The 17254-nt window shown below is 48.3% G+C and overlaps 1 protein-coding gene across 1 annotated transcript; it reads right to left on the bottom strand.

Moving 5' to 3' along the window:
- Positions 1-1789: 1789 nt before the first annotated feature.
- LOC125512841 (BTB/POZ domain-containing protein At1g67900-like) lies at positions 1790-4554 on the bottom strand. Its single transcript, XM_048677914.1, has 4 exons — positions 4274-4554; positions 4115-4184; positions 2646-3866; positions 1790-2509 (listed from the first exon to the last, which is right to left on the bottom strand). Exons 1-4 carry the CDS (start codon positions 4333-4335, stop codon positions 1979-1981), a joined length of 1884 nt encoding a protein of 627 aa, XP_048533871.1. The 5' UTR covers positions 4336-4554; the 3' UTR covers positions 1790-1978.
- Between the last annotated feature and the right edge of the window lie 12700 nt (positions 4555-17254).

The following is a 17254-nucleotide window of genomic DNA, read 5'->3' as shown; positions in this document are numbered from 1 at the left end:
TCAACCCCGTTCAAACTACTACCTATCTGTGATGGCCTCATGACTAAGTCCTTTCTCGAGGACATCTGCCATGACAAAACCACGACAAATAGGCTCTCCACCCTGCGCTTCGTAGGAACGGTTTCGATCTTCTATGACATTACTGTTGGCGACATTTTTCTTTTCTCTTTTTTAATGTGTATAAGTTCGTGTTGGCTATGTGCATCCTAATTATGCAGAACTCGGTGTATACTCATTATGCAGAACTCTACGTAATCGAAAAGGTATGTTCTTTCCTCCACCCCCCCCCCCCCCGAATTTCACAGGGTGGGCGTGGGCCTTTTTCCCCTCCAACCAAATCTGGCCACCTCAGCTTGTTGGTAAGTTACACGGAAAAAATTACATAGATGTACCAAAGCTCTTTTCAGTTACTCCCTTCATTTTCTAGTATAAGGCCATGGACCTAAATTACATGTATCAAGCCATAAATTTAATGCATGTTTTGCAAGTCAACTTGCCTTCCCATTTACCGGGTTAATTAATAATGCACATGCAAATTAGAGTAAATTGAGTGGACATAAGAGAGGAAGTACGTAATTGAGAGTGTCATTATCATCAAGTGCATTCAATAGAGTAAATTGAGTAAATTAATGTACGAGGCAACGCCATCATTTTTTGCCTTGATTATGGCCTTGTATAGTTGCAATTTTTTTCATAGTGATTTTGTATACGGAAACGAAGGAAGTAATAAAAATGACATTTATAAAAAGAATCAAGTGATCTATAACAACTCTCTAAATATTATTTATGGAGACATAATAAACAGACTAAAGTGACGAGAAGTGACATGCATTCAAAAATGGAGCGTGACACATTTTTCTCCACTAAGTAATCAGAATTGACAACAATTAAGATGGGACATTGGCAGGGAAAGAAAAGCAATGATGAACCTCTAGACAGTTTGAGACACGTCGCAAAAGATCAATAATAGCAAATCGGTAGATGTTGTACCCTAGTGAAGAAATTTCTCCAGGACACGACATAGCCTCTCTGAATTGTGAAGCGGCACTGGGGCCTGAGGTGGATGAGGCTGCCCCCATGCCACTGATGAGGAAGAAGCTGAAGATCGACCATCATAGGCGCCTAGAAAATTAGGGCAGGCCATGCTGAGCTGTTGCTGCTGGCTCAGTGGTTGCTGACCCAACGTTTGGAGCTGAGGTGAGCTCTCATCATCCCATCATCATCAAGCCGCGCGCACATAACTTATTCGGACCCTCCACACGCGCCAGACCTAACAAAGAGGATCTTTCACGTTGAAAGGCAAGATAATTATTATACTATATCTACGAATCAACTTGTAGTTGAGTTGGTTAGGTGGACAGTGGTATTCCGAACCCACCAGGGTTTAAATCCTGGTGCTCGCAGTATTTGTATGCGCGTATATATGAGCGCTTGTGTCTGTATTGATGCTAAAAAAAAATTATTATACTGTATCTTCGGTGCATTGTTCTCCCGTGGAATTTTTCATCCATGCTCATCTCTCCCTCTCTCTCTGTCCTTGTTTTCTTTAACTCTTCTAGATGCAATTCTTTGCCAAGTGGATGGCAATCATAAGACACGGAAAAGAAGATAGTGCTTGGTGATGGATGGCCTCTTTTTTGTACATAGTACTATCAAACATGATTCGAAACTGCTTATCATCATGACCGTGTTTTGTCAGGCGTTGCCACTCGATCGGGTTGATAATTCTCAAAAAATCATACTCTCTTAAAGTTGTACTAAAGCAGCGGGTATAATAGTATACAATATATAGAAGTAACCTGTGCAGTTCCTATTTGATTTATTTTGACAATTATGCATGATCACTCGCAGCTACAGGAAGAGAGAAACAAAACAACCTTAGGCCTTGGGCAAGGTAGACAACCCAACAAAAATATGCGACGGAAGAAGCAAATTACAAAAACCTAATGGCTGGCTGGCTGCTAGTGGTACTATGCTGCTAATGCCGGTCGGCGGTGATGCTTCTTCCCAGCGGCCACAGCTTGCTGAGCATCCGCTTCGGGTTCCCCGTCGGCATAGCGCAGAAGGCCCTGAACCGCAGCGACGCGCTGCGCGACAGCCCGGCCTTGCGCACGAACTCCTCGTCGTCCTCGTCGTCCTCCTCCATCTTCATGCGCAGCGTGGCGATCTTGGACGCCGCGCGCCGGAGCCCCTCCACGCTCCAGTCGTCCCCCGGGGACGCGCCCGACGCCAGGGCGCGGAGCCGCTGCTCGTCTACCCGGTCGGCGTCGTCCTCCTCCGACCCGGACTTGGACAGCAGCGCCTTGATGTTGCTCGGCAGCTCGCCGGCGACGGGCGCGCCCGACAGCGCCGCCGCCCGCGCGTGCTCGAAGAAGAGCACCTGCACCACGACGCGGAGCGGGAGGAGCTCGTTCTGCGCCGCGTGCGAGCACGCCTTCTCCGACAGCCTCCGGCAGTTGAGCACCCGGCACAGCCGCTTTCTTGCGCTCTTGCTCATCTCCGGATGCGCCTGCAATGCACAGAAAAAAAAACTGACAGATCAGAACTCTCCATTGTTTATGCAAACAAGTCGAAAAACTATCCAACTTCCAAGTAGGGGTCTGCGCTGCGACACAACGAATTTGAGGATTGAAAAAAGAAATCACCTTCAGGTACGAGTCGACGACTTTGTAGAGCCCGTCGTGCTCCGGGCGAGCGCTGTCAGGCACGGCCTCGGCAATCGCGAGCAGTTTCTCCACCGGCAGGTGGGGATCCTTGGCCACCTCCATCAGGAACGTGTCCACTAGCCTGCCCACCCTCGCCAACGCGTACTGCGACACCGGCGCGGCCGACGACGACCGTCGCGCGCCGTCGAACCCCACGCTCTCGTCGGATCTCGACCGCCGGTGCCCGTCCGACCGTCCCGGGCTGTTGTCGTCGGGGCTCCTCGCCGGCGCGGTGGCCGCCGCGTGCCGCAGTGCGAACTCGTGGAGGATGGCCGCCACGGCGTCCACGTCGTACAGCATGTCGCTCATGCAGGACACTGACGGGATGAGCAGGTCGCTCACGCTGGCCTCCTCGAGCTGCCATGCCACCCTCCTCACCAGCTCTGCCTTGGACGCGGGGGACGCGCTCAGGATGTTGGCCGCCTTGAGGAGCTTGAGGAGGAAGGCGCAGGAGACGGCGTCCTTGTCCACCGGGAGAAGGCTCACGATCTTCTCCAGGAGGAGGCGGTGCCTCGTGGTGATCTGCTTCACGCTGGCGCCGACGGCGTGGTCGAACGGCTGCTGCGCGGCGAGCCCGTCCTTGGCAACGTTGGGCAGCCACCGGCGCGCGTACGTCTTGAGCGCGTCGCCGATGGTCTTCTCGTTGACGGCGCCGGTCGATTTCACGGCCACCATGATACGCCAGAACATATCAACGCCGAGCTCCGCGACGTCGTGCGCCCACCAGGGGGACGCGGACGTGGATTTGGCGGGGACAACGGCGACGGCAGGGTTGGCGATGAGGTCGGCGACGGCGTCCACGCAGCGGGAGGTGAGGCCGAGCTCCTCGCACAGCGGCACGTTGTGGCGCGTGGAGTGGAGCACGGCGAGCGCGTCCTTCCAGCGGCGGAGGAGGCAAGAGGCGAGGAAGGAGTCGAGCTTGGCCACGAGGTTCCCGCGGTCGGCGGCCTCGGACATGCCGAGGTGAGCGGCCGCGCAGCGGAGCGGGACGAGGTTGCGTGCGCTGACGGTGATTGTGATGCCGTAGCAGAACTTGGCGCAGACCTCGAACGCCTCGGCGCCGCCCGGGAAGCCCGCGAGCTCGATGACGTCGCCGTCGCCGCCGCAGCCGGACTCGGCACAGAGCGCTTGCAGAAGCAGGCATTTGGAGAGCAGAGGAAACTGTCATCAGGAAACAAACAATCTTGTCAGGATCCGATCGATAAGAGATTCCTTCCAACCGCGAACACAAACCAGGAAATCAATTCTTGCATGGCAATGCAAGCTAAGATTAGAGAAACAGTCAGAGGTTGCGATCGTAACATGCGCAGAAAACAAATCGTTTCTTGTGGAATCACATAGAGAGAGAGAGAGAGAGAGAGAGAGAGAGACATGAATGAATCTGGTTCTTGGATTGGATCGTCCATTACCTTGTGGAGATGATAGAGGCATCTGCCCACCAGGATCTGCAGGTCAGTGGCCACCTCCGTGTACACGGACCTGGAGCAGAAAGAAGCGCGGAATCACGCACAAAGCTCGCACAAGAAACAATCTGACAGAGATCGCGCGGAATGAGGATCAGCACGTACCTCTCGGAGTCGGAGGAGGAGAAGAAGGTATCGGGCCTGGTGCCAAGTTTCATAAACTTCATGGTGGCCGAGTAGTAACTAAACAGAGGAAGGAGGTTTGAGTGAGCGGAGGAGGTTGGTTGGTTGGTTATAACCACCAGCAGGCGAGTGAGGATGAGTGCTAACTTTGTGTGAGCCGTGGCTTGGAGGTGGCTCTACTTCTACTTATATCATGATTCATGCATGCACAAGCAAGTGGTTGGAGGGAGGAGAGAGAAGCCTTCCCCAGATTCAGTAGCCTCCTAATTCGAGGTGTCGTCAGATTTGATTTGATTTTATCAGAGGGAAGGGGAACAGGAATATGCAGTCCAACTATGCGCACATATACTGTTTGCGGACGCAGCTTCGGTGCCTTGAAGGCACCTGCCTTTGGGTCACTGACATGTGGGTCAACCATCTATTAGGTCCACATGTCATAGACATAAAGGTAGGTGCCTTAAGGCACCGAAGCAGTCCATTTTGGTGAACTTTCAGTGCTGCTTGCGACGCTCTTCAAATCGAGATGAGGTTCGGGTTGGAGGTGGACATGTGAAAACAGGGACCAGAGAGGAGAGGGGCAATGCAGATGCAGCACAAGTCAAGAGAAATGGGCAGGATCTTGCAGGTTTCGGCTAGGGATCACGGGCAGGATGGACTCCTCCTAGCTGCAGGGGCTGGGTTGGCCACCTACTTGATGCGCCTTCTTTGTCATAAAACAGCTAATAATTCCGGCTCAAAATCAATACTACCACTACTGCTACATACAAAAGGTATAATAACAAAATTCTATATAGGCTAGGTGAACATTACAATGGATCAGGAAAAAAAGATAGGTCCACTGTTGAGTCACAGGAATTTTTACGCTGCTGCCTCGATTCTGGATAGTACATAAGTCAGGCTTTTAGTCCTCGCGAGGGCGGCCCTGGGGGAGATGAGGGCTTTTCATCTTCAAATTGTTATGTTATGCTCAAAATTCAAGTATAAAGGGAAAGGCTAACTTCTGACGAGTGAGCGGAGCGAGTCCGTTGCGGAATCAGTATTGACCTAGCACGTGTGTTATATATACCTCAACCGTCGCGCGGGATACGTTGATTAGTTGTAAATCCTCGGTGTTTGTAACCTCCCTTGATATAGTGAAGATGGGCTGGCTAACACCCGTGGTTTTTCCCCTTTGTGTTGGAAGGGTTTTCCATGTTAAAATCTCGTGTCTCCTGCTTGTTTTCATTCTTCATCGAGTTGATTTTGCCTATCATATCTCTAACAAGTGGTACCAGAGCCTTCTTTCTGTCTAGGGTTTCTATCTAGCATCGGTGAAGTTTGATATTTCGCTGTTGGACTACGACACGAGGTTTTCCTTGTGGCAAGTAAAGATGCGGGCTATGTTGGCGCGTCCCGATCTGGACGAGGCGCTAGATGGCTTCGGTGGAAAATAACCAAAGGCGTGGACCGAGGATGAGAAGCGCAGAGATCGTAAGGCTTTGTCTTTGATTCATCTTCATCTATCTAACAATATTTTGCAAGAAGTGTTGAAAGAGAAATCTGCATCAGCTCTCTGGCTGAAACTAGAGTCGATCTGCATGTCCAAGGATCTGACCAGTAAGATGCACATGAAGATGAAGTTGTTCACGCACAAGTTGCAAGAAGGTGGTTCGGTGCTAAACCACTTATCGATCTTCAAGGAGATCGTTTCTGACTTACAGTCAATGGACGTAAAGTATGATGATGAGGATTTAGGTCTTCTGCTTTTATGCTCTCTGCCTAGTTCTTTTACAAATTTCCGAGATACCATATTATATAGCCGTTATGAACTAACTGTTACTGAAGTATATGAAGCCCTTCAACAAAAGGAAAAGGTGACAGATATGTTGCAATCTGAGGAATCGTCCTCCAAAGGAGAAGCTTTGCGGGTATGAGGCAGGCCTAAGCAAAAAAAATACAACAACAACAGAGATAAAAGCAAGAACACCAGAGGTCGTTCGAAGTCCAGAGGATCTGGGAAGGAAAAATTCTATAGGTATTGTAAGAAAGAGGGTCATCTCATTGATGACTATTGGAAGTTGGAAATAAGGAGGAGAGGAACGGTACGTGGAAACCTAAAAATAAATTTGATGGTGATGGTAAGGTCAATGTTACATCTGGTAATAAGTATGATTCCGATGATGTTTTAGTTGTTTTTCCTGGATGTGTTTCATGTCATGATGAATGGATACTTGATATGCATGTTCGTTTCATATATGTTGTAACAGAGATTGGTTCACTACTTATGACTTTGTGTAGAGTGGAGATGTTGTGCGTATGGGAGATGACAACCCACGTGATATTGTGGGCATTGGTTCTGTTCAGATCAGAACGCATGACGACATGATGCCCACGTTGATAGATGTGAGGCACATATCAGGCATGGCCAGAAACCTCATCTCACTGAGTACTTTTGACGTCAAAGGGTACAAGCACTCCGGTTCAAGTGGAGTTTTGAAGGTAACAAAAGGTTCCCTCGTTCATATGATAGGTGACATGAATTCTGCTAAGTTATATGTTCTTAGAGGAAGCACAATTACTGGTACTGCGGTTGCTGCTGTTACTTCTGATAAATCTAGTAAAACTAATATTTGGCACATTCACCTTGGGCGTATGAGTAAACTTGGCATGGCAGAATTGAACATGAGAGAACTTCTGGATGGTTACAACGTAAGTGAGTTGGAGTTTTGTGAGCACTGCATTTTTGATAAGCACAAGAGGGTAAAGTTCAATGTTGTTGTTCATACCACAGAAGGTATATTAGATTGCATACATGCTGATTTATGGGGACCTTCCCGTAAACCCTCGCTTGCTGGTGCTCATTATATGCTTACAATTATTGATGATTACTCTAGAAAAGTGTGGGCTTATTTTATAAAAATATATGATGTGTTTGATTCCTTTAAGGATAAGTTATGGTAGAAAGACAAATTGAGAGGAAGGTAAAAGTACTTCGTAGTGACAATGGTATGGAATTCTGTTCAAAAGCTTTTAATAGTTAATGTAGAAACTTGGGCATTATCAGACACCACACCGCCCCATACACTCCTCAACAGAATGGTCTGGCTGAGCGCATGGACAAAACCATCATCTCTAGGGCTCGCTGCATGTTGTCAAATGCTCGCATGGGTAAACATTTTTTGGGTTGAAGCCGTCTCCATCGCATGCTACCTCATCAACAGGTCACCATCCATTCCACTTAATAAGAAAATTCCCATTGAGGTGGTCTGGTACACCAGCTGATTATTCACAGTTGAGAGTTTTCGGTTGCACCACATATGCACACTTTAATAATGGAAAACTTGAACCTAGAGCCATTAAGTGTGTGTTTGTTGGTTGCGGTTTAGGAGTAAAGGGATACATATTATGAAATGCTGAAACTAATAAGGTTGTGACGCCCAGATAATTAAGCTACAGTAATCTCACGTTAATGAGGCCACGTCACCTCGGTTACTGTTGTTAATCTTGCGTTGATTCAAATCCATTCCAAATTCAAATTTAAAATAAAGTCAAACTGTCAAAGTTTTCAAACGTTAAAACTAAAATGTTCTATGTGTGGCAAATAATCCGTAGAAAATATTAGAGCAGAAACCACATTTTTATAGAGTAATTAAAAGCCCCAAAGTAAATAAAACAGTCTTAAACAATTAAATAAATACCTTTTATAATTTATAAAGTATTAAACTATTTTAATATGGAGTGAAACTTTTGGTGGCAGTGATAAAACTAGTCACACTAATTTAAGTGCTCTTGTATGTATTTTGTAAAACAAAAACAAATGAGAAAAAATTTAAAACAATAAAAAATACTAAAATAAAAAGGAAAAGTCCCCCCTCCCAGCTGGGCCTTGAACTAGATGGCCAACCGGCCCAACTGGCCAACAGGCCGCCAGGCCGGCCCACCCCCTGCCTACACCTAACCCCGTCCCCCCGTGACCTAAATGTCACACCCTACTCTCCACTCGCTCCTCCCACGTTCCCCTCGCTCTCTCTGCCCCTCCCTCGATCCAGATCGAGGGCCAGGGACCCCGGCGACCGCGCCGCCCCATGCCCGAACGCCGGCGCCCACCCCGGTGCCGCCCCTCGCCGGACGCCTCGCCCTCCTCCCTGGAGCCCCCCTCGTCGCGACGCCCCCCGCCTCTACGCCGACCCCGGTGAACGTAGCTGGCATCGTGCCGTTCGCCACCGTCCTCCTCACCCCGAGCCCACTGGCATCCCGGTCCGGCTCCCGGTGAGCCGCGCTTGCCCCCCCCCTCTCGAAACCCTCCCTCCCGCGCTTGTCGCATCCAGCGGCTCGGCCACGCTCACCGCCCTCTGACCCCGCGTCCACCGCACCCGTGGTTGTGCGCTGCACGCGAATGATAACCCACGTATAGGGGATCAATTGTAGCCTCTTTCGATAAGTAAGAGTGTCGAACCCAACAAGGAAATAAAGGTAGAACAAATATTCCCTTAAGTTCTATCGACCACCGATACAACTGTACGCACGCTTAACGTTCGCTTTACCTAGAACAAGTATGAAACTAGAAGTACTTTGTAGGTGTTGTTGGATAGGTTTGCAAGATAATAAAGAGTGCGCAAATAAAAAGTAGGGGCTGTTTAGATAAAGACACAACTAAGTTAGGTTTAGTAGAGAGCTTTTTGTCACGAGAGAGTTATTTGTCCCTAGGCAATCGATAACTAGACCGGTAATCATTATTGCAATTTTATTTGAGGGAGAGGCATAAGCTAACATACTTTATCTTCTTGGATCATATGCACTTATGATTGGAACTCTAGCAAGCATCTGCAACTACTAAAGATCATTAAGGTAAAACCCAACCATAGCATTATAAGGAATCAAGTCCTCTTTACTCCCATATGCAAACAACCTACTTACTCGGGTTTGTGCTTCTGTCACTCACGCCACCCACCATAAGAAAATCATGAATATATTACAAAACCTACAGCGGGGATCGCTCACGCTTGCGTGACACGGAGAGCACCATAGGACAGCACCAATAATAAAACATGCAACTCAAACCAATCACGATCATCAATTAACCCATAGGACAAAATGGATCTACTCAAACATCATAGGATAGGCATACATCATTGGGAAATAATATATAGCGTTAAGCACCATGTTTAAGTAGAGATTACAGCGGGTGAAAGAGGGGTTACACTGCTGGATAGAGGGGGGGGAGAGTTGGTGATGAGGGCGGTGAAGTTGTTGGTGTAGATTGCGGCGATGATGATGGCCCCGATGGTGTTCCGGCGACACCTGGAGAGAGGGGGAGAGAGCCCCCCTTCTTCTTCTTCTTCCTTGACCTTCTCCATAGATGGGAGAAGGGTTTCCCCTATGGTCCATGGCCTCCATGGCATGGGAGGGGCGAGAGCCCCTCCGAGATTCGATCTGTCTCTCTGTCTCTCTCTGTTTCTGTGTTCCCTGATTCTGCCCTTTCACTGTTTCTTAAATTCCCGGAGATCCGTAACTCCGATTGGGCTAAATTTTGGACATGCTTTTTATCCGGATATTAGATTTCTTGCGGAGAAAGAAGGGCACCAACCGCCTTACGGGGTGGCCACGAGGGCCCAGGGCGCGCCTGACCCCCTGGGGCGCGCCCCCTGCCTCGTGGCCCCCTCAGGCATCGTCTCGCGTTGATTCTTCTTCCCAAAAATCACATATATTCCAAAAAAAATCTCTGTCAGTTTTTATCCCGTTTGGACTCCGTTTGATATGTATTTTCTGCGAAACAAAAAACATGCAAATAACAGGAACTGGCACTGGCACTGGATCAATATGTTAGTCCCAAAAATAGTATAAAAAGTTGCCAAAACTATATGAAATTTGTAGAATATTGGCATGGAACAATAAAAATTATAGATACGACGGAGACGTATCAGCGAACCTGCTCACCCGCGTCGCCCGCCTCCGGCCTCCCCAGGCCGCCCGACCGGCTCGCCTCCGCCCAGCCGCGCTCGTCGCGCACCGCGACTGCGCCCTCCCCGCGACCGCAGCTGCTTCTGCTGCTGTCCTGGCGAGGTTCGCCCCCACCCGCCACCGCTTGCCGCTGCCGCATCACCGATGGTGCCCCGACAGCCTCCGCCGGCAGCCCCGCCCGCCTCCGCCGTGCCCTCGCCGTCGCCAGTGGTCGGGCGCCCGTTGTGCCCATTCGGGCGACGCCCATGTCCTGCACACGTAACCCATCGTCCGCGCCCGATATGGCCGTCTGGGCCTATGACATATGGGCCCCACGCCCCTTTTATTAAAACAACAAAAAAGGAATAACATAAAAATAATAAAATTAGTTAGTTAGTTAGTTAAACAATTAATTAACTTAATTAAATATGTTAAACTAACCTAATCACTTATTAAACTAACTAATCATGTTTAGTTTAGCTCTGTTAATGACTAATGGCCCCCACGCATCAGTTTGACCCGGTCTACTGACTGGTGACGCATGCCGACATCGTGCTGATGCAATAAATGTTTTTCGAATTAAACTAATCTATTAATTCTAGTAAATGATTGAAAATCTTTAAAAATTAATGTAAAACAAACCGTAACTCGGATGAAAAAACTTTGTACATGAAAGTTGCTCAGAACGACGAGACGAATGCGGATACGCAGTTCGTTCGTTCACCACACGTCCCTAGCATAGAGAACCTGCAACTGTCCCCCTTCGGTCCATGTGTCCAAAAAGGCGAAGCACCGGGAATACTTTCCCGGATGTTTTTCCCCTTCGCCAGTATCACCTATCCCTGCGTTAGCTCACCCCTGGCACCGCGTATTGCCTTGTTATATTTTGGGTGCTTTGTTTGCTCTGTATTTACTGTTTCTTCCCCCTCTTCTTCTCCGATAGACCCCTAGACCGGCGCTGATGCCACTGAGTACGACTACATCACCGACGACCCTTCTTCCTGTGCAACCGAGCTTCTAGGCAAGCCCCCCTATTCATCCCGATATCACCTACTCCTTCCCTCTATTGCTTGCATTAGAGTAGTGTTACTGTTTCATCAGTTTGAACCTATTCTGCTGCATAGCCTGTCCTTGTCACTTCTATTGTTACCTTTACCTGCAATCCTAAAATGCTTAGTATAGGATGCTAGTATTACATCAGTGTCCCTACACTCTTGTCTGTCTGCCATGCTATACTATTGGGCCGTGATCACTCGGGAGGTGCTCACGGGTATATATATTGTACTGTTACATACTTATGTTGATGATTCGGAGATGGGGGCTAAAGGGGCAGGTGGTTCCATCTAGGTAGTGGTGGGCCTGGGTTCCCCGCAGCCCTCTGATGGTTACTTTGTGGCGGAGCGACATGGCAGGTTGCGACCACCTAGGAGACAGGTGGGCCTGGTCCCTGGTCGGTGTCCGCGGATACTTCTAATAACACGCTTAACGAGATATGGATATTTGATCTAAGTCTGGCCACTGGTCTATACGCACTAACCAACTATGCGGGAACAGTTATGGGCACTAGACCTCGTGGTATCAGCCGAAGCCTTCTTGACGTCAGCGACTGAGCGGCGCACGCCGGATTGGACTGGAACGCCTGCTCTTGTATTAGGGAGGCTAGGTCTGCTTACCGGCCACGTTCGCAACGTGCAGGTGTGCAACGGGCGATGGGCCCAGACCCCTGCACACTTAGGATTTAGACCGACATGCTGACCTCTCTGTTGTGGCTAGGTAGGGCTGCGACGTGTTGATCTTCCGAGGCCGGGTATGACCCAGAAAAGTGTGTTCGGCCAGAGGGATCGAGCGTGTGGGGTAACGTGGTGCACCCCTGCAGGGAAGTTTATCTCACTACAAAAAATACACTTTCGTGATGATACGTGTTTGTCACAGTAGGTCACGTTTTCTGTCATGCATGTACATCCATGACGATTTTATGACAGAATCAAGATAGTCATACATGTGCTGTCGTAGAAGTGTTCCATGACATTACCAAAATTATCATCATGGAAGTGTCCACTTTCATGACGATAAATCACGCGTCATAAAAGTGCTTTCATCAAGGGTGACCGACACGTGGTATCCACCGTAACAGGTCACCGTTAAGCTATCGGGTTCCTGTTTGGATCTGATAACCTGTTAACAGCCTGGACCAATGGCGATTTTCCACGTGTAAAATTCTCATTGGCCAACGGAACCATGTGTCAACTCTGCGTTAGCACAGGTGTCATCCACTCATTGGACAGGAGATGTCTATGATAGGTCGACATGTGGCACGACCCAACAGTGGCCCATTCCGGTGAAAAAGGCCGGCCTAGTAAAAATTAGCAGGCCGGCCCATATAAGGCCTACTTGTGTCAGGTCCATTTAATCGCACGGCCCATACGAGATGTGCCAATTCGGCCCGTCAACGGCCCATTAACGATTTGACACCATTGCAGCCCATCGTCAGTTCGAGCCCGTTAACAGCGTGCTATATATTTGGTAGGGATGGCAATGGGCAGGGTATGGGCGGGTACAACATCCTTCTGCCCAAACCCATATCCTCAGAGATTTTCCATACCTACCCACTTCAATACCCATGGGCGAAAATTGGCACCCATGCCCATACCCATCGGGTATCCTATACCCAATGGGTATCCAGTGGGTACAATATAGAGCATTTAAAATTTTAAATATGTAGAGAAATGAGTTTAAAATTCAATTGATGATGGGCGAGCAACATAGCACTAACACGGTCTCCTTTGGTGGGTGGGCTCTTGGAGGCACCAAGGGAGTATGAGTGACGGTTTGTGGAAGCCTGACGCCGTCGGAGGTGGCGGTGCGAATGGGGACCACTAGATTGAGAGTTGAACATGAGTTTGGTACGAAGAGTCGAGATTTCATATTTTTGAAGTCACGTAGGAGGTAGGAGGACTGGCGAGCAGGTGATTACCAGCCTATGAGCTATGGCCGATTTAAGGAATACAATACTTAGAGTGGGCCATAGGAGTTGGATGTTGACCCCTCATGTCATAGGAGTTATTTTCATTTATTAACTATTCATGGGTATCCATTGGGTTACCCATGGGCATAATTTCATACCCATACCCTACCCATATATTTTGTGGGTATGGATATCCACTACCCATGGGTACAAAATCTCTCCAAGTCTTGCCCATGCCCGTTGTTTTTGGGTAGGGTACCCGCGGGTACCCATGCCCATGGGCAAAACTGCCATCCCTAATATTTGGGCTCAATATCGGCCTGATGTGGTTTCGACCTGTTAACGACCCATTCAAGGGATGGGCCAATTTTCAGGATGTACATCTTTCGGCCTTTTAGCGACCCATTTAAGTGTTGGGCCAATTTCCGGCCCGGTGTGTCTTTCAGCCTATTGACGACCCATAAATGAGTTGGGCCATTTATAGTCGGACCTGAGTTTTGGCCTTTTAACGGCCATGCTTTTCATGGTCCAATACCGGCCCGATTTCTCTTTCGGCCTGCTAAAGGCCCACAACACAGTTGGGCAATTTACAGTACGGCCTGACTTTCGGCCTCTTAGCGGCCCATGCTCTTCATTGTCCAGTACGAGCCCGCTGTCTCTTTCAGCCTGCTAAAGGCCCACAGTATAGTTGGGCCATATGTAGCCCGACCTTAGTATCGGCCTGTTAACGGCTCGTGAAATCAAATGGGCCCACCTGTTACCTGCTTCGATGTCGGCCTATTAACGACCTGGGAGGTAAGAGGGCCGACCATTAACTTTTGGCCTGGTAACGGCCCATTAATTTAATGGGCCCACTAAAGTTCGTACATGTCTTTAGGCCCAATTAGATAATTTGAGCCCATTACGACGAGCAATTATGCACAGGACCAAAACCGATCAAGCAAAGTTACGACATATAGGGAAAAATGTTGCACATCCAGCATATATTACAGGAAATTACATCCACTAGGCAATCAAAGATTGATACCAGTGCAAATAAATGAACAGAACCTAACGATCTACAATGTCACAATCTGCAACCTCAACGTGGATGATGCCCATAAGCATGTGGGCAAGTTTTTACTGCTTTGCTACACTGTCTCTAAAAACATTGATCAGTTGTTGTTGCGCACGAATGTTCACCTCTGATTCCTCCATCATTTCCATCATTGCTTCAGCCATTAATTGGTTCACAAACATACATTTTTTCCGTTGCATTCGACACAAAGGAAACTGAACAGATTTAGATGGCGATTTTGGCAGGCTTGTATTATTGATAGTGGAGAGTGTCTCGACCACTACATCATAACATAAATTAGGAGGGGAACCGAACAGATTAATCAAGAGTTATTGCCATATATCCTGGCCTAGATTTATTGGAAAAAAACAATGGGGTTGCCTTGCTGTTTTCAGAGTTTGTCTTCTTATCTTCAGTAGCCTGGACCAAATTAACACACTAGGATTGCTATCAATGGCCAGGTCAGATAATAGGAAAGCAACATTGACACAATGAACGTTTGGACAACCAGACCACACCAGCCTACACCAAATTAACACAATATGGCACAACTATCATCAGACAGGTAAGGTAATACGAAAGCAACATGGGCACAATGAATGAATGGGCAACCAGAGCAGCACTACAATTCAGTAATGTGCATGATATGAGATAGTACACTCATGCAGCTTAGTATGCAAAACTACCAGGCAGTTTTCCCTACAAAAATCAACATTGTTGCCTTTAACATTTTGCTACAACAAATTTTAGATTAGATAAAGGTTGGATTCATGCCGATTAACAAAATACATGCTGATGTAAAAATATAGTGATATACAATAGGTACTTACATCAGCATATACAACAGGTACTTACATCAGCATTGGAGCACAGAGAATTCCCGCAAGATACTTTCCTCGAATACGATCCCAATGGAGGAAATCTTCTATCGTTTAACCTTATTTTCTAAAAGAGAGATGACTAAGAAACATGTAGAAAATATGATCAGAATGCTATAAAATTTCATGATGCGAGGATACACACACGCTTCTTAGAATTGAGTTGACATATTTTTGCTAGACTGGAGCAGACTAGTTCTTTGGCCACTGGAATCTGCTTATTATCAATGGGAGTTGGGTTTCTCTGTGCTGGAGCAGTATGTATGAAAACTGTAATTGGTTTATTATCTCTTGGCGTTTGGATCTTTTGCAAAGACCTGGTTTGTAACCCTTCAGATTCTAACATAGCTGTCTTCCCCTTGCATGCCTTATATAGAAGAATGGTGCTTCAATTATAAAACATGCTACAACAGAGATGGAATAGGTACTGAAGAATAGAAAGGCATGACATATTGACATGTATTCCCTCCATCCGGAAATAAATGAATGGGTCTAGGCGTATTTTAGTTCAAGATACATCCAGTTTTATCCATTTCTGCGACATGTAATCCGGGCAGAGGTAGTATGATGTAAGAGCTAGGGATACGACAGGACAATAGTGTAAAAAAACTACTTGAATGTAAAACTATATGCTAGCGAAGTACATACAGAAAAACACTAAGGCAACATATGCGTGTATGATTGGGAAACTAAGATGGCATTGCAAGAGACCACTAGAACAACACTTCAATGTAAAAAAAGAACATGGTATGGTAGACAAATGAAGTACATGTCGTGGTTCCAAGTCTGACAGTAGTGTAGGGGGGTAAGTATGGAGAGGCAAGATCTTAGCTATGGAGAAGTTGTAAGAGCACAAGGTTTACGAGTTCAGGCCCTTCTCAGAGGAAGTAATAGCCCTACGTCTCGGAGCCCGGAGGCGGTCGACTGGATTATGAGAGTATGAATTACAGGGGTGCGAACCCTTTACACTGAGGAGGGGGTGGCTTATATAGAGTCCTCCAGACCCCTCCGGCCCTCAATTATGCGGGGTTTTAAGTACATTAAGGTCGGGCGTTACTGGTAACGCCCCTAATAAAGTGCTATGATGACCATAAAAGCTACTTAATGGCCGACCGTTAGCGTGCGGAGTGACTTTAGGTCTCCTGGCCGTCAGGCGGCCTGGTCTTGGTCGAGTGGTTGCTCCTTGGTCGAGTGTCTCCGGGTCCGTCGAGTGAAACACCGCCAAGTCGATTGAAATGTGATTTCTTCTTGAGGTGTCCTTGGGTAGGTCAGTTTGGACACGTCCATGACCCTACCCTAGGTACATAGCTTCATCATTAGCCCCTGAATGGATCGAGGTTTGAGTGAGAAAGGGTTTGAGCACATCTCCGACTCATTTTTCATGTCGTGAGCATACCTTGTTTCGGATCAACGGACCAGAGTGATGACAACAACTTTCTTTCCAGTCGCCTTGATCCATTCTTAGGTTTTGTCGAGTGAGTTCTTATACATGAAGAGTTCTGAGTGACGGTGCGGAGGAGATCTTCGGTCCGACGAGTTGTTCTGCTGCCCGCGGATTTCGTGGGATCCAAATTTCGGGAAGCGCGCAGGACGGGAGAGGCCGCAGTAAACAGATGGGATAGCGCGGAGCCGCCTCGATCCCCGCGCCACCTTTTTTGCCACGTATCGCGCGCGTGATCGCCACGGGATTTGGCAGGGCCATCCGGGCTTACCAGTCAGCCACTCGGGAGCAGCCTCATATAAGGTGTTGGGCCGGGTCTCTATTCCGCATGCCACCATTCTCTCTTTGTTTTCTCCCTATTTCTCCGCCACCCTTGCTCCCGTCTCGTCGCCGGATCTCCGCTCGAGCTCGAACTGCCACCATGGGGAAGGACAAGACGGCGGTGCTGGAACGCGCGAAGAAGGCAACCGTGAAGGCGAAGGGCAAGCGGACCAACCGGGGCGGATCCTCATCGAGGTCCGGCCTGCCGGCGGGCTGGATCCAGGGCGACTGGATCCGCTCAGCAATCACGCAGGACGACCTCGACGACCTGGTGGAAGGGGGATTTATCCCCCACAAGTCGGCTCGGCTCCCGGGAGACGAAACTAAGCCACAGCCCAGAGAGGGTGAGTGCGTCCTCTTAGCAACTCACATAGATCATGGG

This window comes from Triticum urartu, chromosome 6 (assembly GCF_003073215.2).
Source record: "Triticum urartu cultivar G1812 chromosome 6, Tu2.1, whole genome shotgun sequence".
NCBI classification, from domain to species: domain Eukaryota; kingdom Viridiplantae; phylum Streptophyta; class Magnoliopsida; order Poales; family Poaceae; genus Triticum; species Triticum urartu.
This window is presented reverse-complemented; position numbering and strand designations above follow the sequence as displayed.